The 22810-nt window shown below is 39.6% G+C and overlaps 1 protein-coding gene across 1 annotated transcript; it reads left to right on the forward strand.

The window, feature by feature from the left end:
• The first annotated feature begins 66 nt into the window (after positions 1-66).
• Positions 67-22712, forward strand: LIPM (lipase family member M). Its single transcript, XM_032608878.1, has 9 exons — positions 67-213; positions 3586-3703; positions 11218-11416; positions 12796-12905; positions 14055-14191; positions 14326-14472; positions 15781-15852; positions 17163-17234; positions 20845-22712. The coding sequence occupies exons 1-9, from the start codon at positions 67-69 to the stop codon at positions 21088-21090; spliced, it is 1248 nt and encodes a 415-aa protein (XP_032464769.1). The 3' UTR covers positions 21091-22712.
• The last annotated feature ends 98 nt before the right edge of the window (positions 22713-22810 follow it).

Raw genomic sequence — 22810 nt, forward strand, 5'->3', positions numbered from 1 at the left:
CAGATTCTTCTGACTTTAGAATCAGTTGTTATATTACCAAGAACAGATAAATGCAGATGTTGGACCATGTCAAAAATCTTGTCAAGAGAGTGGATTGTTTCACACAGAAACGAGATGTGGCTTCTAATTCTGGTGGCGCATTTGTTCCAGAGAAATGTGAATTCAGGACATATGCCAACTAAAGCTGTGGACCCGGAAGCATTCATGAATGTTGTAAGTTGGGATTTTCCATACTTGGGGGGAAACAAAGTACCTTACATGTTATTGTTTGTCTCTGTGTATTATCTGCATTATATATTATATTTATATGTGGTGGTGATTTCTGCTAGTAGAACATAGTTGTAAATTAACATATTGTACTGGAAAGAACACTAAGTTGGGTGTGGGTAAACATGGGTTCATCTTCAACAATTTCAGTAAACTTAGGCAAATGACTTAATCACTTTGAGCTTCAAACACAGTTTAACTTTTTCTTGAATTCTTAGGCTCATTCCAGGAGCAGTTAAATCATTGCAGTATCTTGGGTCAAGCTCAGACCCATGATTATTTCCATGTTGTCTGTGCTTTCTGTTCTTTTTCTACTTCTTCCAACATTAGAAAGATGTTAGGCCTCCTTTCATACTCTCAGGACAGTCACTTCTAGTAACACCCTGTGCCACCCTATTTAATCCTGGTTTGAGCTGGTAACTCTGTGGTCTAGAAGTAAAAGGACCCCTATGAATGCTAGAGAGGTCCTCCTATGAGTAAACTTCATGAAGTGAAATTTCTAGGTATCTCAGAGAATACTTTTTGGCTTACTTTCACAATCTTAGTTGAATTTTAACAATGTCCACCATATAGTCATATTTATCCCATAGCAGACATTGTGATGAAAGCTGTAGAGATACTGTTTGATTTTATCTCTCTCTCTTTTTTTTTTGATAATCTCAATAGGTCAGAAAAAGCTTTTGATTTTATCTTCACTGCCCTATTCCATAGATAGGACCATACTCATTTTTCCAATCAAGGAACTGAGATTAAAGAGGTTAAACAACTCAAATCAGGCCACACCCCTGGTAGGTGGTAGAGCTAGAATTTAAATCCGGGTCTGCCAGAACACAAAGCTCATAATTGTGACAACTATGCAATAAACGCTCCCAGGGAAGGAGAGGCTACCTCCAGCTGGGTGAGGTGATTGTGTGTAATGTTCATGCTCTATACTTGTATCATAGATTTAACATGCTTTTATACAGATTTAAGACCTTGTTTACAGAAGCCTCCTTGAATGAATTCTAAAACTCTGACAGGCTATAGAAATATCCTGAATCTACATGAATGCCAAATATCAGGTTTCTTTTGACCATTCCAACTATTGACTGTCTTTTGATGGTTTGTCCAGATAGTTAGCAAATTGGTGTGGATCCTTAAGGGCCATCCGTCCGGCCCTGAGAAGTTCCCATACAAATTCCTCTAGGTCGTTAAGTGAAGGGGATCTCTTTAGGTGTAGGTACAGCCAATCTCCCTGGGCCTCACCCACTGGGTGTGGCCAGCACCTATACACTGTTTGGGCTTCAGGAGCTCTAAGACTAAAATCCAATGAATTGGACTCTGCTATTTAGCAGTCATACATGGAGAGGCAAAGTAAGATAGAAAATTCTTGTAATCTCTCATATAAATTAAATGAAGTAGAATAAAAAGTGCTTCAGAGTCTGAATGGGTTTGACTCTGAGTATTAATATATATGGATATAATTTATTCTGTATTTTGGTATACAACTGTCCTCATTCAGGTATTTTTCTAGCTAGTGTTAGTTGAGCACCTATTTGGCCCTGATACTGTGTTATGCACTGAGGTTACAGAGATCTAAGTGCCCTGATTTCATGGAGTTTACAGTCCAGCAGAGAAGACAGACACTCAATTCCTAATCACTCAAAAGAGAAGTGAAATCAAAGAAGAAAACATAAAATAGGGGGACTTAGGGAATTTAGGAAAGTTTTTCTGAAGAAAGGTTTCTTAACCTGAATTCTGAAAGGTGAATAGGAGTTACTTGAAAGGGAGGGTGGGGGTGATTTTTAATTATAGTAGTAGCTAATGCTCCTTGAGTCCCTACTATGTGCCAGCCAATCTTGTTAGTGTCATATGTGCATTATCTTTTTACAGTATAAACCACTGGTATACCTACTTTACAGACGAATAAACTGAGGAATAGGGACAAGTTAACTAAATTTCCTAAGATCACACAGTTAGTTTATGCATTAGTGTGAGAGCCAGGATTTAAAAACCCAAGCAGTGGGACCCCAGGGCCTTTCTCTTAACTATTATGCCCTTTTGTCTTGTATACTACACTGGGCATTTAGCTTTCTCCTCCTTTGTTCCTTTAAAAGCAGCAGCTAATAGAAATAATTCCCTCCTTCTCTAAGTAACTACAGTAGGCAGAAACTGAGGATACTGAGGAGATCTCAGCAGCTTTATATATATATATATATATATAATTTATTATTATTTTTTTTTATGGTACGTGGGCCTCTCACTGTTGTGGCCTCTCCCGTTGCGGAGCACAGGCTCCGGATGCACAGGCTCAGAGGCCATGGCTCACAGGCCCAGCTGCTCCTCGGCCTGTGGGATCTTCCCGGACCGGGGCACGAACTCATGTTCCCTGCATTGGCAGGCGGACTCTCACCCACTGTACCACCAGGGAAGACCAGCAGCTTTATATTTTACAAAGAGTTTCTGTATGTAACAACTGTATGGAGTAGGAGTCCTTAACCAGGAGTCTATATATAGGAAACAGGAAATCTGAAACCCCTGAAAGTATATGGTGTGTCCATGTGTATATCCATTTCTATATTTTCCTCAAATTCACTGAGGGATCCTTAACCTAAAAGTGTTAAGAACTACAGTCAACCCTCCATATCCGTGTATGCGGAATTCGCCAATACGGAGGACTGACATACTACCCCATTTTATGTAAGGGACTTGACCATCCTCAGATGTTGGTATCTATGGGGTGTCTTGGAACCAATTCCTCACAGATACTGAGGAATGACTCTACTGCTCTTGAGTCTGTGGTTTTAGAGCTGAAAAGAACCTTAGGGAATACATGGACCAGGGGTTCTCGTAAGCTGTCCTGTCCCACTGGCTGCACTGGAATTCCCTGATTCCCAACCCGAAGTGGGCCCAGGAATATTTATGTTTAAGTGTCCCAGATGTTTCTGACACACCCAGGTTTTGGAATCAGTGTTCTTTTCCAGTGGTTCTCAAATATTAGAGTGCATCAGAATTTTCTAAGGAGCTTGTTAAGACACAAATTGCTGGGCCCCAGCCCCAGAGTTCCCAATTCAATAGGTTTGAGTGGAGACTGACCATTCGCTATTGTTACCAAGTGCCCAAGTGATGCTATGCTCTCGGTCCAGAGCCCACATTAAGAACTACCCTTCTAGTTCAATCTCTACGTTAAAGATAAAGAAAATGAGCACTGGAGAGGGTTTGCTAATTTATTTTACAATAACATAATTAGCTGGTGAAAAGCAAGGAATTACCTTATAATCATTGAGAACATAACCATACAGAACTGAACTCAAAAAAAAAATTGTGTTTTTTCCATAGAGTGAAATCATCCAACATAAAGGTTATCCCTGTGAGGAGTATGAAGTTGCAACAGAAGATGGGTATATCCTTTCTGTTAACAGGATTCCTCAGGGCCTAGTGCAACTTAAGAAGACAGGTATGGTTCACCCTACGTTACCCCAGCATAGCAATCCTTCCTACATTAAACACCTCCTTGTGATTTGAGTGTGTAGAGGGAGCCTGGGCTCTTGGTACAGACTGGGCCCATTGTTCCAGCCAAAAGATGCCTTCAGCTACATCACTGTCCCCATCACCACTGCCCTATCCCCAATTATTTCAAATAAACATAGTGTTTGCTTTTCAAAAAACACCTCCAAGAAAAGTTCATTTCTTGATCCCTTCTAGTATTTAATTCATTCCCCAAACCCCTCCAATATAGATATTCTAGAATATCCACTGATGATCTCTTAAGCAGATGACGCCAACCCTTGCTCATGAAGAATGCAGACTCTGCCCTGGCATCTGACGCCCACCCTAGCACACTCTATATTCCCCATCCAGACAGCCCTTTGAATATTTAAGACATTGCCCAGCTTTTCACTAAAGTCTTTTAAAGAATTGGGCACTATGTGTACATTAAAAATTTTTGGTACGTGTTTCCATATAATCCTTTTTTTCTCCTGTATGGGATTTTTGGCTATTGTTGGCTTTTAAGAAATTCACCTTCATTACTATTAAAGTGTAATAGTACACTATTGCCCATCCTTCATCTCTATTTGGCTCTATTCCTTTTAATACTCTAGCTCTATGTTTATAGCAGCAACTACATTATCTGTCATGTGTACAGATAATGTAATTCTTTATTGCTTTCTTTCTGTATGCCAGGTACAGGGCTAAGTGCTTTATTTGTGCTAGTCTCATATAAGTTTCACAATAATACTGAGAAACTGCCCCTCACAGAAGTTAAGTAACTTGCCCAGAGAGTCTTTGCTAGTCCTTGCTAGTATGCTGCAAAATCGGCGCTCAAATTAAGATTTGTCAGCCAGTGTAGCCCATGCTCTTACCTAGGACCAGAAAATGCTGGGTGAATGCTATTGGGCTTTGGTATAAAGAAGCTGCAGGGTTCTATTTTATTCCAATTTATATTTGTGCAGCTTTTTGAAAACCAGCTATTTTTACACCAGCTGAACAGCCATGCCTTATATATGTCCAGCATGCCCTTATCTCAGTGCCTTTGAACTTGCAGTTCTCCTTCTGCACCACTGTTTCATCAGATATCCACGCAGTTTGCCTTGGCCCCTCTTTCAGGCCTTCTCTTTCCCATTCTTCCTTCGACCACCCTATTCAAAATTGTAAGCCCTTGCCAGCTACTGAAATTTAGCCCCTAATCCTGCTTAATTTTCCTTATAGCACCACTGATATGATAGATATTTGCTTGTTTGTTTATTATCTGTCTCTCCCAACCAGAATGTAAACTCAGAAGGCACAGAAAATTTATCGATTTTGTTCAAGGCTATAAAAAGTACCTAAAAGAGTGCCAAGCACATGGCAGGTGCCAATAAATATATGTGGAATGAATGAATGAATTTTATATAAATACATGTATAGCCTGGAGACACAGAGAGAACTTTCTCACTAAGCTCCACAAATCGGAAGACTGTGGCAGTTCATAAGCTTAGGGGTCACCTGCAGCGCCTATTCATGGAAGGAGTTTTGTTTTCTCACGTCCTGTTTATTTAGACTGTTCACTCATTGCCCAGGCGATTGGAGTTCAAGGTATCGGCCTTTAAGGTCCAGTCGGTGCCGAATACTCCCCTCTAGTGTCTGATGTTGTTCTTGCAGCACCCGTTGGCCTCTTTAAGGAAGAAATCTCCCAGCCACGAAGGAAAAAAAGATTTCTAACCGTCTCTTCAAAAAGAGGGCCAATGTTTTCTTTTTTTGTGTCATCTTTGTCTGGTTTTGGTATCAAGGTGATGGGGGCCTCGTAGAATGAGTGTAGTAGTGTTCCTCCCTCTGCAATATTTTGGAAGAGGTTGAGAAGGATGGGTGTTATCTCTTCTCTAAATGTTTGATAGAATTCGCCTGTGAAGCCACCTGGTCCTGGGCTTTTGTTTGTTGGAAGATTTTTAATCACAGTTTCAATTTCAGTGCTGGTGATTGGTCTGTTTATATTTTCTATTTCTTCCTGGTTCAGTCTTGGAAAGTTGTGCTTTTCTAAGAATTTGTCCATTTCTTCCAGGTTGTCCATTTTATTGGCATAGAGTTGCTTGTAGTAATCTCTCATGATCCTTTGTATTTCTGCAGTGTCAGTTGTTACTTCTCCTTTTTCATTTCTAATTCTGTTGATTTGAGTCTTCTTCCTTTTTTTCTTGATGAATCTGGCTAATGGTTTATCAATTTTGTTTATCTTCTCAAAGAACCAGCTTTTAGTTTTACTGATCTTTGCTATCATTTCCTTCATTTCTTTTTCATTTATTTCTGAACTGATTTTTATTATTTCTTTTCTTCTGCTGACTTTGGGGTTTTTTTTTTTTTTTTTTTGCTCTTCTTTCTCCAATTGCTTTAGGTATAAGGTTAGGTTGTTTATTTGAGATTTTTCTTGTTTCTTGAGGTAGGATTGTATTGCTATAAACTTCCCTCTTAGAACTGCCTTTGCTACATTCCATAGGTTTTGGGTCGTCGTGTTTCCATTGTCATCTGTTTCTAGGTATTTTTTGATTTCCTCTTTGATTTCTTCAGTGATCTCTTGGTTATTTAGTAGCATAATTTTTAGCCTCCATGTATTTGTATTTTTTACAGTTTTTTTTCCTGTAATTGATAGCTACTGTCATAGTATTGTGGTTGGAAAAAATGCTTGATACAATTTGAATTTTCTTAAATTTACCAAGGCTTGATTTGTGACCCAAGATATGATCTATCCTGGAGAATGTTCCATGAGCACTTAAGAAGAAAGTGTATTCTGTTGTTTTTGGATGGAATGTACTATAAATATCAATTAAGTCCATCTTGTTTAATGTGTCCTTTAAAGCTTGTGTTTCCTTATTTATTTTCATTTTGGATGATCTGTCCATTGGTGTAAGTGAGGTGTTAAAGTCTCCTACTATGATTGTGTTACTGTCGATTCCCCTTTTATGGCTGTTAGCATTTGCCTTATGTATTGAGGTGCTCCTATGTTGGGTGCATAAATATTTACATTTGCTATATCTTCTTCTTGGACTGATCCCTTGATCATTACGTAGTGTCCTTCTTTGTCTCTTGTAATAGTCTTTATTTTAAAGTCTATTTCATCTGATATGGGAATTGCTACTCCAGCTTTCTACATGCCAATATCACTGATGAACATAGATGCAAAAATCCTCAACAAAATACTAGCAAACAGAATCCAACAGCACATTAAAAGGATCATACATCATGATCAAGTGGGGTTTCTCCCAGGAATGCAAGGATTCTTCAATATATGCAAATCAATCAATGTGATACACCATATTAACAAAGTGAAGGATAAAAACCATATATCATCTCAATAAATGCAGAAAAAGCTTTTGACAAAATTCAGTACCCATTTATGATAAAAACTCTCCAGAAAGTAGGCGTAGAGGGAACTTACCTCAGCATAATAAAGGCCATATCTGACAAACCCACAGCCAACATTATTCTCAGTGGTGAAAAACTGAAACCCTTTCCACTAAGATCAGGAACAAGACATGGCTGCCCACTCTCACCACTGTTATTCAACATAGTTTTGGAAGTTTTAGCCACAGCAATCAGAGAATAAAAAGAAATAAAGGGAATCCAAATTGGAAAAGAAGAAGTAAAGCTGTCACTGTTTGCAGATGACATGATACTATACATAGAGAATCCTAAAAACTCTACCAGAAAACTACTAGACCTAATCAATGAATTTGGTAAAGTAGCAGGATACAAAATTAATGCAGAGAAATCTCTTGCATTCCTATACACTAATGATGAAAAATCTGAAAGAGAAATTAAGGAAACACTCCCATTTACTATTGCAACAAAAAAAATAAAATACCTACCTACCGAAAGAGACAAAAGACCTGTATGCAGAAAACTATAAGACACTGATGAAAGAAATTAAAGAAGATAGAAACAGATGGATAGATATACCATGTTCTTGGATTTGAAGAATCAACATTGTGAAAATGACTATACTACCCAAAGCAATCTACAGGTTCAACTCAATCCCTATCAAACTACCAATGGCATTTTTCACAGAGCTAGAACAAAAAATTTCACAATTTGTATGGAAACACAAAATACCCTGAATAGCCAAAGCAATTGAGAAAGAAAAACAGAGCTGGAGGAATCAGGCTCCCTGACTTCAGACCATACTGCGAAGCTACAGTAATCAAGACAGTATGGTACTAGTACAAAAACAGAAATACAGATCAGTGGATCAAGATAGAAAGCCCAGAGAAAAACCCACATACATATGGTCACCTTATCTTTGATAAAGGAGGCAAGAATATACAATGGAGAAAAGACAGCCATTTCAATAAGTGGTGCTGGAAAAACTGAACAGCTACATGTTAAAGAATGAAATTAGAATACTCCCTAACACCATACACAAAAATAAACTCAAAATGGATTAAAGACCTAAATGTAAGGCCAGACACTATAAAACTCTTAGAGGGAAACATAGGCAGAACACTCTATGACATAAATCACAGCAAGATCCTTTTTGACCCACCTCCTAGAGAAATGGAAATACAGACAAAAATAAACAGATGGGACCTAATGAAACGTAAAAGCTTTTGCACAGCAAAGGAAACCATAAAGAAGAATAAAAGACAACCCCCAGAATGGGAGAAAATATTTGCAAACGAAGCAACTGACAAAGGATTAATCTCTAAAATATACAAGCAGCTCATGCAGCTCCAAATCAAAAAACAAACAACCCAATCCAAAAATGGGAAGAAGAGCTAAATAGACATTTCTCCAAAGAAGACATACAGATGGCCAACAAATACATGAAAAGATGCTCAACATCACTAATCATTGGAGATATGCAAGTCAAAACTACAATGAGGTATCACCTCACACAGGACAGAATGGCCATCATCAAACAATCTACAAACAATAAATGCTGGAGAGGGCGTGGAGAAAAGGGAACCCTCTTACACTGTTGGTGGGAATCTAAATTGATACAACCACTATGGAGAACAGTACGGAGGTTCCTTAAAAAACTAAAAATAGAACTACCATATGACCCAGCAATCCCACTACTGGGCATATACCCTGAGAAAACCATAATTCAAAAAGAGTCATGGGGCTTCCCTGGTGGTGCAGTGGTTGAAAGTCCGCCTGCCGACACAGGGGACACAGGTTCGTGCCCCGGTCTGGGAAGATCCCACAAGCCGCGGAGCAGCTAGGCCCGTGAGCCATGGCTGCTGAGCCTGTGCGTCTGGAGCCTGTGCTGTGCAACGGGAGAGGCAACAACAGTGAGAGGCCCGCGTACCATGAAGAAATAAAAAAAAGAGTCATGTACCACAGTGTTCATTGCAGCACTATTTACAATAGCCAGGACATGGAAATAACCTAAGTGTCCATCAACAGATGAATGGATAAAGAAGATGCTCACATACATACAATGGAATATTACTCAGCCATAAAAAGAAACGAACTTGAGTTATATGTAGTGAGGTGGATGGACCTAGAGGCTGTCATACAGAGTGAAGTAAGTCAGAAAGAGAAAAACAAATACCATATGCTAACACATATATATGGAATCTAAAAAAAAAAAAAAAGGGTTCTAAAGAACCTAGGGGCGGGACAGGAATAAAGACACAGATGTACAGAATGGACTTGAGGACATGGGAAGGGGCAAGTGTAAGCTGGCACGAAGTGAGAGAGTGGCATGGACATATATACACTACCAAATGTAAAATGGATAGCTAGTGGGAAGCAGCCACATAGCACAGGGAGATCAGCTCGGTGCTTTGTGACCACCTAGAGGGGTGGGATAGGAAGGGTTGGAGGAAGACGCAAGAGGGAGGGGATAAGGGGATATATGTATATGTATAGCTGATTCACTCTGTTATATAGCAGGAACTAACACAACATTGTAAAGCAATTATACTCCAATAAAGATGTTAAAAAAAGAAGAGGGCCAGTGAAATTCATCCTGAAAACAACTGAAAGATGTCTATAAGCTTGTGACAAAAGACTTTTTAGGTACTTGCCTGGTGTCGCAGTGGTTAAGAATCCTCCTGCCAATGCAGGGGACATGGGTTTGAGCTCTGGTCCTGGAAGATCCCACATGCCGCGGAGCAACTAAACCCATGCGCCACAACTACTGAGCCTGTGCTCTAGAGCCTGTGAGCCACAGCTACTGAGCCTGCGAGCCACAACTACTGAAGCCCTTGCGCCTAGAGCCCGTGCTCTGCAAGAGAAGCCACCGCAGTTTGAAGCCTGCACGTCACAACAAAGAGTAGCCCCAACTCGCCGCAACTAGAGAAAGCCCACATGCGGCAATGAAGACTCAACACAGCCAAAAACAAAATAAATAATTTTTTTTAAAAATAATACTTTTTAAACTTTTATTTTATCAGGTTGGCTTGTGGGTCCTTTTCACATGAGGGCCCGTAATCATCAAACCATTACATATATATACACACACATATATATGTATACACTCAAACACATACATATGTATATATATGGTAATATTAACATATATACACATATATATGTGGTAATATATATACACACACATATGTATATATCCGTGTATATATGGCAATATTAATAATTATATATAATATATGTTTATTTATTATTAATATAGCAAATATATAATATATTAAATATATTTGTGTATATATGTATTTTTATAAGTGTGTATATATGTGTGTATATTAACAGTATGTCAATAAGTATATATACTCTATAATACTATATAATATATATTAATTTTATATTGTATATTAATTTTATGTTAATAGAAATGTTATATAGTATATATTATTTATATTGTAACATTAATATATACACATATATTCATGTATAATTCTATAATATAGAAATAATATATTAATATATAATAACATAATTTCTTTTTATTAATATATAGTAGCTATGATTATTATATATAATTATCGTAATCATTATATTATACTAACTCCTGGGGAACTTCCAATTTTCTCTGATCCCAGACATGTCCAGTAATAATAATAACTACACAAAAGCAACAATAGAGGCCAAACTTTATTGATTCTTTCTCTGTGCCAGGCATTGTGCCATCTGCTTCTTTTTTTTTTGAATTTTATTAGTTTTTATACAGCAGGTTCTTATTACTTGTCTATCTTATACATGTTAGTGTATATACATCAATCCCAATATCCCAATTCATCCCACCACCACCACCACCACCACCACCACCACTCCCACCCCCGCTTCCCCCCTTGGTGTCCATACATTGTGCCATCTGCTTCTTGTGTATTATTTTATTTAATCATAACAAAAATACTATTTTTTTCACGAGGCAATCAAGGCACAGAAAGGTTAAGTAACTGGCCAAGATAATCAAGCTAGCAAGCAGATGAATCAAGATTCGAACACAGGTTTGTCTAACTTGAAATCTTTTGCACCTTAAGGGATAACGAGAAAGGCGTAGAATATTTCACGCTGTTGAAATTCACTTCTTTGTAGGTCCCAGGCCTGTGGTGTTACTGCAGCATGGCCTGCTTGGAGATGCTAGCAGCTGGATTTCCAACCTGCCCAACAACAGCCTGGGCTTCATTCTGGCAGATGCGGGTTTTGATGTGTGGCTAGGGAACAGCAGGGGAAACACCTGGTCTCGGAAACACAAGACCCTCTCCATAGACCAAGATGAGTTCTGGGCTTTCAGGTATATGAAAATCTTGAGAGTGGAGGTGGACATGGATGGCTTTGGGAGAACTGGGTAAAGAATTATGGCTTCTGATAAAAAGAAATGAAATTGAGCTATTCGTAGTGAGGTGGATAGACCTAGAGTCTGTCATACAGAGTGAAGTAAGTCAGAAGGAGAAAGACAAATACCGTATGCTAACACATATATATGGAATCTAAGAAAAAAAAAAGAATGTCGTGAAGAACCTAGGGGTAAGACGGGAATAAAGACACAGACCTCCTAGAGCATGGACTTGAGGATATGGGGAGGGGGAAGTGTAAGCTGGGACGAAATGAGAGAGTGGCACGGACATATATACACTACCAAACGTAAAATAGATAGCTAGTGGGAAGCAGCCGCATAGCACAGGGAGATCAGCTCCGTGCTTTGTGACCACCTAGAGGGGTGGGATAGGGAGGGGGGAGGGAGGGAGATGCAAGAGGGAGGAGATATGGGGATATATGTATATGTATAGCTGATTCACTTTGTTATAAAGCAGAAACTAACACACCATTGTAAAGCAATTATACTCCAATAAAGGTGTTTAAAAAAATGAATTATGGCTTCTGGTATGTAGATAATTTACTTTGGTTGGCTCATCAGTATCCCAACATAATATCTCCCAATTGGCTTAACTGACTAGTGATTCTTTGGATTATGTAAATTGGGTTCCCCAAGTAGAAGGCTAGTCTGGTGAATGGGATGAGAATAGTGGTTGGAGTTAGGTGATTGAGACTGGAATGGGAGAAGTGTAGGTTCCTTTCCTTTCAGATGAATATCCTGGGACTAACTCTTCCCTGAGTGATGACAAGGAAAGGACTAGTACCCCCAGAAGGAGACGAGGCCAGGCAGTATTAAAAATATACGAGGAACTAATAAGCCTTAGGGACCATCAATTTGATTAACACATCTCTCACATTCTTACAAAAATTTTTTAGTGTTTTTATTTAAATTAACTATCGATATTCAACTTTCTCTTTATCCATTTCACCAGAGAAAGGCCCCTGCAGCATCTTTAATACTTTTCATATAAAGAATCTGAATGGCCCTGTGCTGTTCTGCTAATAGAATAAGAGGACACCTCCACCAGCAGGTGGAGCTTATGCTCACTAAATGCTCATTAAGATGGTTATTTCTCTATGATAATATCCAGAGAAAACAACAGTCTGCTAACAGCCTGTGACCCCAGAGGCACCCATGCATCACAGGTTTGAAACAAGTCCATTCTGAGTCTTGTAAGGGGCACAGTAACAAGCTGATGGGGTCAACAATTCAAGGCATTGTTTGTAAACCATGGGGGCTGCTTTTGTTTGTTCTGATTATAATTTTTCATATAACTTTGTCTTTTCCCCTTGTAGTTATGATGAGATGGCTAGGTTTGACCTTCCTGCAGTCATAGACTTTATTTTGCAGAAAACGGGCCAGGAAAATATCTATTATGTCGGCTATTCACAGGGTACCACCATGGGTAGGTTCCAAAAAAATCAGGTTTGTATACTCAGAAGAAATGTGAGCAAATGGCGCACAGCCAAGCCTGGGATCAGGCATTGCACACTTCTCTCTGATCTGGCCTTATCCGCTTCAGGGTCACGGGATTCTAGTTTCTCTCTGCCCACCCTTCTCCACAACCTGCAAATATCAGCTTAAACAGAGAGTATACAGGCTCTTTTGAAATAGACACATAGTATTTCAAATATAGTGGGCATGCCCTGGCTGTATATGATAGCCTTTTCCTCCCAAAGGCTCCAAAGAGATTGTCCCTTTGTAATTGGGAGAATTAGTCTCTATTTTACAGGTATAGAAACCTATACCTAGACTTAACCAGTGTCCCATACCTAGTCTACGGCAGAAATAAGAGTTGGAATCCAGTTCATTAGACAACTTGTCCACTAGATTATGTTCCAATTTGGGTTCCGGAAAAGTTAGAGATCCAGGAAAACAAGCAAAACTCTGCTATCTCAACACCCATTACGTTACAGAACGTGCTTCTTATCAATAAACAAGACTATTTCTTTAACTCTCGATTTCTCTCACTGTAAAGATTTATTAAAAATACCCCCAAGGGGCTTCCCTGGTGGCGCAGTGGTTGAGAGTCCGCCTGCCGATGCAGGGGACACGGGTTCGTGCCCCGGTCCGGGAAGATCCCACATGCCGCGGAGCGTGAGCCATGGGCCCGTGAGCCATGGCCGCTGAGCCTGCGCGTCCGGAGTCTGTGCTCCGCAACGGGAGAGGTCACAACAATGAGAGGCCCGCGTACCGTAACGCAAAAAAAAAAAAAAAATACCCCCAAGAATCTGAGAATTAAACAAGAACCATGAAAGTCTCCTGCAAAGTGTCTAACATATAGTTACCTCTCAAAGTCCATGTTATTGGACTCACTAATTTAATTTAATAATTCACTGAGAACCTAGTACTGGGCAACAAGTATCTAAATGTCAGAGGGAACACAGAGCATTTGTTGCTGCTGTTGCTTTTCCCTGTCAAGGAACTTATAATTTCACAGGAGAGTTAAAACACAGTCACATGTAATTGCTGAAATATCTTGATAAAAGTAAAATAAGCACTTTATTAGTTCTAGGATATTCAATATCCATGCTGACATATTTCTCTTTTGCAGGCTTTATTGCATTTTCCACCATGCCAGAGCTGGCTCAGAAAATAAGAATGCATTTTGCTTTAGCACCCATAGCTACTGTTAAACATGCAAAAAGCCCTGGGGCCAAATTTTTGTTGCTGCCAGATGTGATGATCAAGGTGTGTGACTCCTCAGAAAATTCCTTGTCTATGCACAAGAGTTTTCCAACCCATTTGCTAAGACATACACTTTTACGTTAGAGACACTTCTTTTGACTGTAATGTAATGACTATTCCATTTCATATTTTTACAGGGATTGTTTGGTAAAAAAGAATTTCTCTACCAGACCAGATTTCTCAGACTGTTTGTTATTTACCTTTGCGGCCAGGTGATTATTGATCAGATCTGTAGCAACATAATGTTACTCCTGGGAGGATTTAACACGAACAACATGAACATGGTAAGTGGGAGCCTAGTGAATTCTCACTGTCCCAAAGCAAAGTGAGGAATTATTAGTCTCACTCCTAATGAGTGAGACTAATGCCAGGGAAGACTTAGAGAAACGATACTCCAAGAAGCTCCGTTTTCTTCAAACCGTAATAATGTGTGGAAAATGCTTCAACATGGTCTGAGTCAAGGTTAACACAAGGGCATGACTACACATTAACTTCATAGATTAAAGATCGAAGAGGTCTGAAAGCAGCTTTACTACAGTGAATCAACAGATGCAAAAAAATATGATTAGAACCCAGAAGTCAAAAGAGAAAACTGCCATGCGTCACCTACTTCTTCTTTCTACTCGGGTGCTTCCAGTTTGTAGCTTAAGTCCTGTGATAGGCTGTCTGGGAGTTTCGGTTTGGCTAAAGCATAGCTACGACTTGGTGAGTGTGACAGTGGGTTCCCCAGGAAGCATAGTGTGAGATGGAGATTCATGTGCAGAATGATTTGGGGTTAGGTCCTTGGGATAACATCTAGAGAAAGGGAGGAAACAGGATTTGGTGGATTAAAAAAAAGTCCAGCTGTGATGCAGTCCCAGTGGGAATCTCAGTTGATCCTCTAGGGACCTGTGAAAATGGGATGACCTTTCAGAATTGTACCAAGTTAGCATCAGAGGGCTGGGTCTTTATACCCCCATATCAACTAGTCATTTAATGCAGACAACACCAGTAATCGGGAGATATTGGGCAGAGCAGCTCTCTGCAGAGGGAGGAATATCCCCAAGGACAACAGACAGCGGGGGAGCTATCTGCCAACAGCTGGAGGAGCATGTTTTTAATTCCTGAGGATTTTTTTCTTTTTAATTAATGATACGATTAATAGCTACCTTTTGATAAGCATTTTATTATATGCCAGGCTGTTAGTCCCCGTAACAACCCTATGACACAGGTGTTATCAATATTCCCACTTTACAGATTAGACGTAGTGGATTAAGTAATGTTCCCAATTTCACCTAAAAGTTATATAGCAGAGGTGAGATTTGAATACAGGCCCAGCTCCTGAGCCTTCATCTTTAATTACTCTAAGGAAGTTTTTTAAAAGATGAAGTCATGATGTCTAATGAGAAGCTTTTCTCTGATGAAGAATATAGGATACGTTTAGTGGCATTTTTTTACTTATGTGCATGTGTATATTCCTGTTTCATAGATAACTGCTGATAGTTTAATGATGTTCCCATTTCTTAGTCTGATAACCTGTAGATTTGGTCTTGACAAGGTGCACATCTTGTGAGTTTTTCCACGTCCCACAAACTACTCATGCTTTATTACAGAGCCGAGCAAATGTATATGTGGCTCACACACCTGCTGGAACATCTGTGCAAAATATCCTGCACTGGAGGCAGGTAAGGATGCTGAATTTGTAGTCTTTGTTAAGGGTCTTTGTGCAGTTTGTCTGGAATAGTTAAAGGAGGCCCTTTGGACAGCCCACGGGTTATTTCACATTTATTCCAAGATGACTTGTGATTCTGTCAACGCTTTTTCAACTGTGAGCTTGATCTAGAACACTGAAACTTTTCAGGATATGGGAGGAAAGGATTGGCCCTAGGACATCTTTAGTGGACCTTAAAAGTGTGAATTCAGATGGTTCAAGTGAGACCTTTCTCTGTCTTTAGCCATCTCAAAGATGAGGCTGGAGATCACGTTTCCACATTCTCCTTTCGGCTCTTCCAGCAAGACAGTGTGGCCAAGTAGTCATAAAAATGCAAATGTGGACCTAATTACCCAAGGAGATTTTCACAGGAGTCCTTTGTGCCGCAGATTTCACCTAGGTCACAGGAGGGAATGTCCTGATTACCAGTCACAGGAACTGTCTCTAGGCACTGCGTGATGGGTTCCTTCAGAATTAGTTCAAGGACAATGTGACTGCTAATTATTCTTTCACATGTGATGAAGCACTGAACCTAATATTGCTCATTATAGATGATACTATAGAGTGACCCCAATTGGCTGTGGAAATAAGAATGTACATAGGACAGAGAGCTAAGCATCACTAACCTTAGATTCTCACCTACTAAAACTACAACTTTGTTTAAAAAAAAGTGGGAGACTTTTAACTCGAGCAAAAAGTTTTCATAGTGGTGATGACACCTATGAGTCATAAATATTGGTCCTATCTGTTTTTCTAACAACTTAGAACCTAGTCAAATTTTTCTTCAAATGTCATTGTTATGTTTTAGTACGTGTGTGTGAGAGAGAGAGAGAGACAGACAGAAAGAGAGAGACAGAGAAAGAGAGACAGAGAGAGAGAGAGAGATTTTATAATCAAAACCAAACAAGAATTCTACACTGGATTAAATGTTGGTCATCTTCTCCCAGAATCACCATGTTGCACAACTCTAGGGGTTGCTCTCGCATTGTAGCCTACAGAGTTGTGCAGGATATCCCCCTACATAGACTACAATGGGGATACACTTTTTGGAGTTGTATAATATGGTGGTCAAGTATTTCTATAGCACATTTTCCTCTCTGAAAGGACCTTATTCTTGCCTTTACACTCTCCCGAAGATTATCCTAAAGTTGAACCATAGAGCAGCCTCAGCCTTTGTTCTCTGCTTCCCTCACAATTGCAGACTTGGTAGCACATTTTCACCCCTCCTCCCACCGTTATCCTGTGACACATTTGAATGTCATGTAAATTTTTGTTTCCTTTTAGGCAGTGAATTCTGGGGAACTTCAGGCATTTGACTGGGGCAGTGAGACTAAGAATCTGGAAAAAGGAAATCAGGTAACAAAAGCAAATACCATCTGCTGAAAATATATCCCTTTGAAATGTGTGAGAGGGAAGTTATACTGGCCGTTTATTCTAGAAATAGGAGTAAAATACAAGAATTCAAGTAGAATGGAATACTACTCAGGCATAAAAAAGAATGAAATAATGCCATTTGCAGCAACATGGATGGACAATAGAGATCAGCATACTAAGTGAAGTACATCAGAAAGAGAAAGACAAACACCATATGATATCACTTATATGTGGAATCTAAAATATGACACAAATGAACTTATCTATGAAACAGACTCACAGACATAGAGAACAGACTTGTAGCTGCCAAGGGGGGAAGGGGATGGGGGAGGGGTAGATTGGGAGTTTGGGATTAGCAGATGCAAACTATTATATATAGCATGGATAAACAACAATGTGTCCTACTATACAGCACAGGGAATACAATGGAAAAGAATATGAAAAAGAAAGAATTCAAGTAAAAAGTAATTAGTTCTGGTTCGACTTCATTTGAAAATGGAAAAGTTCAAAGCTTAGCCAAGAGACTTTTTTTTTTTTGGCTGTGTTGGGTCTTTGTTGCTCTTCGAGGGCTTTCTCTAGTTGAGACGAGCAGGGGCTACTCTTTGTTGCGGTGCGTGGGCTTCTCACTGCGGTGGCTTCTCTTGTTGCAGATCACGGGCTCTAGGTGCACAGGCTCAGTAGTTGTGGTGGGCAGGCTCAGTCGTTGTGGTGCACGGGCTTAATTGCTCCACGGCATGTGGGATCTTCCCGGACCAGGGCTTGAACCTGTGTCCCCTGCCTTAGCAGGCAGATTCCCAACCTCTGAGCTACCAGGGAAGCCCAGCCAAGACACTTTTAAGGGTTAAAGAGAACCACTTTTATAATGCAGTAGGAGAACTTTTTTGATGGGGCTGCCTCCATGAACAAGGCACGGGGCTTCTTAGGAGCAAGATGGGTAGACTTAGTGAAGGGAAGGGTGTAGTCTGTGGTGGCTGCTAGAGGATCTTTCAAGATTAAAAACAACAAAAACAACAGAAGAAAACCACAAATGCGGATGGCAGGGGTGAGGTTGGCTCATGGTACAGTAAAAAGAGTATTAATGACAAGCGAGAATTATTCTATTAGTTTTGCTTTTGCACTACAAATTTGTATGATCGTGGCTAGGCTGCTTTGATTCTTCAGGGCTCAATCTCTTTCTCTTTAAAATAAAAATTACTGGACTAGATTACGTGTAAGAGTTCTCCCTAGTCACACTTTTGACGAATCTGTAATTTGCAAGTGAAAAATATAAAACAATATTACCCAAGAAAATCTATGTGTGTAATCAATGTTGTGGAATAAAATTTAAAACAAAAGTTATGGAGAATTAGAAATGAGTATTAAACTTTTCTAAGCATAAAACCTTCACTGAAGATTATTGGTTAGCTTGTGTGAGAATGTAAGCAAATATTGACTACACACATAAAGCTGGAGGGAGCAGAAAACACACACAGGCTAATCTTTGAGAGTCTCATATCACACTTAACATCCACTTCTGTAGATGTACTTCTGTATATCTAGATATAAAAGTCTCGGAAATTGGACAGACCACTGTCGTGCCTCTGAATAGCAAACCCTCAATCACAGGTACCAGCTACATTTTTAAGATCCTTCTTCATTGTTTCCTAAAATATATCTTTAGAGAAAGCATCCTACTTCCAAGATAAGATTTAATTTATTAACATTTAAGGTCATGAGTTAGAGAGAAAGTGACTTGTGCAGAGCAGGTGCCAGAAAATGGTCATGGAAAGAAAGAGAAAACACACATGCAAAAAGGTGTCATAGACTCACAGAGCCTTAGAGCTACACCTGACATTCAGTTCAGTCTTTTCACCTGTTAGATGAGAAAAACATATTACAGGCTCCATCGAATATTCCAACCTTTCGTATCTAAGTTACTCTATAAAAAACTTCGTATCTAAGTTACTCTACTCTGACCACCAAATTCCAGTATATGTGTGTGGAGGGGAGTTTCTCCACATGAACAAGCAATTCTCCAACACCAGGTGGGTGACTTAGAGTTTAACTCAATTCTGACACTGTCTACCCAGAGATAACATCAGATTCCACAGGTTGAGGGCTCGGGCCCACAAGACTATCCTCCAGTGCGGATGCCAATCTCAAGCCCAGGCTGTCACCTGTGTGTCTGACCCACTGGCTATAATTCAGAGGTTCCCATGACCCCCTTCTCAGGCTGAGGTTTGATTAATTTGCTAGATTGGCTCAGGGAAACACTTTACTTACTAGATTATTGGTTTATTATAAAAGGATATAACTCAGGATCAGCCAGATAAAAGAGATGCACTGAGCAAGGGAAGGGGAGCAGAGCTTCCATGTCTTCTCCATGGGGCCACTCTCCCCACATTTGCACGTGTTCACCAACCTGGAGGCTCTGAACCCTGTCCTTCTGGGGTTTTGTGGAGGCTTCCTTAGAGAGGTCCAACTGGTTAAATAATTGGCCACTGGCGATTGAACTCAATCTCCAGCCCATCTTCCCTCTCCAGAGGTCATGAATGGGACTGAAATTTCCAACTCTCTAATCACTTGCTTGGCTCCACTTCTGGAGATCAGCGCCCATCCTGTTCAAAAAATCACCTCATTAACGTCACAAAACACGCCTTTATGGCTCCTGTCACGTAGGAAACTCCGAGGGTTATTAGGAGCTCTGTACCACAAATGTGGATGAAGACCACATGCATATGTCTTATTATAACTCACAGTATCAGATGCTATAACTTCAAATTCTTAAAAGCCACAAAAAGAAACGAGGACTGCCGGGATTTGAACCCCGGCTTCCAGGTGGATTTTCTGAGTGAGAAGTGGACCTTGACATGTCTGTTGAAAGTTCTGAGTGTTGGTTAACCTCAAGGGCTCTCAGTCAGCCAGCTTGATCTAGTAGATCTGTTTGAATAAGTGAAGTTCTCAAGACTTAGGAATCCTAGATAACCTTCTTTGGGTGATGTGGGACTGGACTCCAAATTTAATTTTTATCTCCTCTTGATCCAACTCCCTGAGTTCCAGTGCCATTGACTTCCCCATGTTTCTGGAGACACAGTCAAGCTGGGTGTGCCCCAAGGGCTTTCTGTTAGGACAGAAAACCCCTGTAAACACCCAAGTCCTTTTCAGTAGGTTCCATCCTCTTGCCTTTCTCTGTAGAGTATCTCCAAATCTGGCCTCATGAAACTTTGTGAAATTATCTTTGAAAAAGATAGGAGCGTTAACTTTTAAAAGGCACTTTGTGTGTTAAATATTTATTAATAGGAAGGAAAAGAATTGAACATGTAATGTTAAAGTGCTAGGCAATTGAGATGTTTTCTCATTTAACATAGTAAATTATTTCAGATATCATCCCCATTTCGCAGATGAAGAAACTGAGGTTCAGTGAGGCTAAGTCAATTTTTTTCCTTCAAGTAGAGGTTCGAGCAGAAACTCTTAATGCAGTTCTATATGGCTTTAGTGCCCACGCACCTTTCATTACAACACAAGGCTTATTTACTGTGTTTATTAGAAAAGTAAATTATGAGTCTGGAAGTCCAAATGTTACCTACAGTTAAAAACTATTCCTTTATTCTAGACAGCTCCTGCAAGGTACAAAGTTAGAGACATGACGGTCCCTACAGCAATGTGGACTGGGGGTCAGGACTGGCTTTCAAATCCAGAAGACGTGAGAATACTGCTCTCCGAGGCGACCAACATCATCTACCATAAGAACATTCCTGAATGGGCTCACGTGGATTTCATCTGGGGTCTGGATGCTCCTCACCGTATGTACAATGAAATAATACATCTGATGAAGCAGGAAGAGACAAGTATTTCCTAGGGAACTGTCAGTGTCAGCTTGTGAAGCATCTGATAATGACAAGTCTTAGGAAAAACCTCATGAAAGATGGGGCCGGCGTACGTGAATGGAGGACTTTGAAGATTTCCAGCATTGGAAACCTACCATATTAGTAGAAGGGAAGGCAGAAATACAGTACGCATTCCTTTAGATTTTGTACATTTGGCACTAAAACTGGCATTTAATTTTTTCAATTAATTAAATTACTCATTGGGTGAACATACTTTTCATGTGCTATTATGTGTTCTGCCATCTTGAAGGGTAGGTTTTACCTGACAGCTAGAAATTAGTCTAGACATTCTTTATGTCATTCAGGTAAATTTCCTTAAAACATTTATTTTTTTGTCTACGAGCCACATTTTTGGAACAATAAAATAAAATGACAAATTGGGGTCACAGATCTTAAATCTCTGGATTGTTGTTGAATTTGACAAAATAAGCTAGATGTTTTCACCTTATTGCTACAGATACATAACACTACCTCAGGAAGCCAAGCTGCTTTAACCAAAAAAGAAAAAGAAGGGACTTCCCTGGCAGTGCAGTGGTTAAGATTTCGCCTTCCAATGCCGCGGGTGCGGGTTCATTCCCTGGCCAGGGAGCTAAGATCCCACATGCCTCGCAGCCAAGAAACTGAAGCATTAATCAGAAGCAGTATTGTAACAAATTCAATAAAGACTTTAAAAATGGTCCACATGAAAAAAAAATCTTTAAAAAAAAAAAAGAAAAATCAATGTACAATTAGAGATGAAAAGGCCAAGTTTTGTAGTTGAGTGTCAGAGAAGATAATTTTGTAGGGTATTTTGAGTTTTCTAATTAATGCAATATGCATTGCGTAAAGCATGCATGTGTATTTCAGTACCTAGGTTCTAGTCCAAGCTTGTTTGAGAGTTTACAGCTTGCTGCTAGGAGAGCTTCTGGTTTCAAATGTCTGGCCCAGGTTTCTGCCTTCAAAAATTAAATGCTGGGAAGAAAGTTTTAAAATGTCATGAGCATAATAAAACATTATGCTTTGATCTTGACAAAGGTACTATTAGACAATCACCCAACTTATTTATAAATCTGGATTTATTTCTTTAGAAAATTGTCCAATATTCACACAGCTTCAAAGACAACACTTATAAATTACATGGCATGGTAATTTTGCGAAACTCTGACACCAAATTGAAGGTATACTGGCAACGTGTTGAAAGTATACTGATGTGTGACGTTTCACTTGTTTTTTCTTTCAATCCTCCGTCACCTGATAACTCAGTTCAATGTGAATGGATCTTAAATAATGTAGAAAGAGATGTTTAAGGGCTTCAGAATCTATATCTACATACAACTACAAAATATGTGCCTTAAGACACTGTGTATAGTTCAATAAATATTCCTGGATTTGATTTTTATTAGACCTTTGTTCTGTTCAAGGACGGTAAATCTTTCATTCTTAGACTATATTTGTTACCACACGGTGTGGCTTAGTCCATGTCTAAAAATATTCATGATTCAGTCTTGCTTTGCAAAATTTAGTCTGTTTTTTTAAAAAAAATAAATTTATTTATTTATTTTTGGCTGCGTTGGGTCTTTGTTGCTGTGCGCAGGCTTTCTCTAACTGCAGCGAGTGGGGCCTACTCTTCCTTGCAGTGCGCAGACTTCTCACTGCGGTGGCTTCTCTTGTTGCGGAGCACGGGCTCTAGGCGTACGGGCTTCAGTAGTTGTG

This window comes from Phocoena sinus, chromosome 16 (genome assembly GCF_008692025.1).
Source record: "Phocoena sinus isolate mPhoSin1 chromosome 16, mPhoSin1.pri, whole genome shotgun sequence".
Classification (NCBI taxonomy): domain Eukaryota; kingdom Metazoa; phylum Chordata; class Mammalia; order Artiodactyla; family Phocoenidae; genus Phocoena; species Phocoena sinus.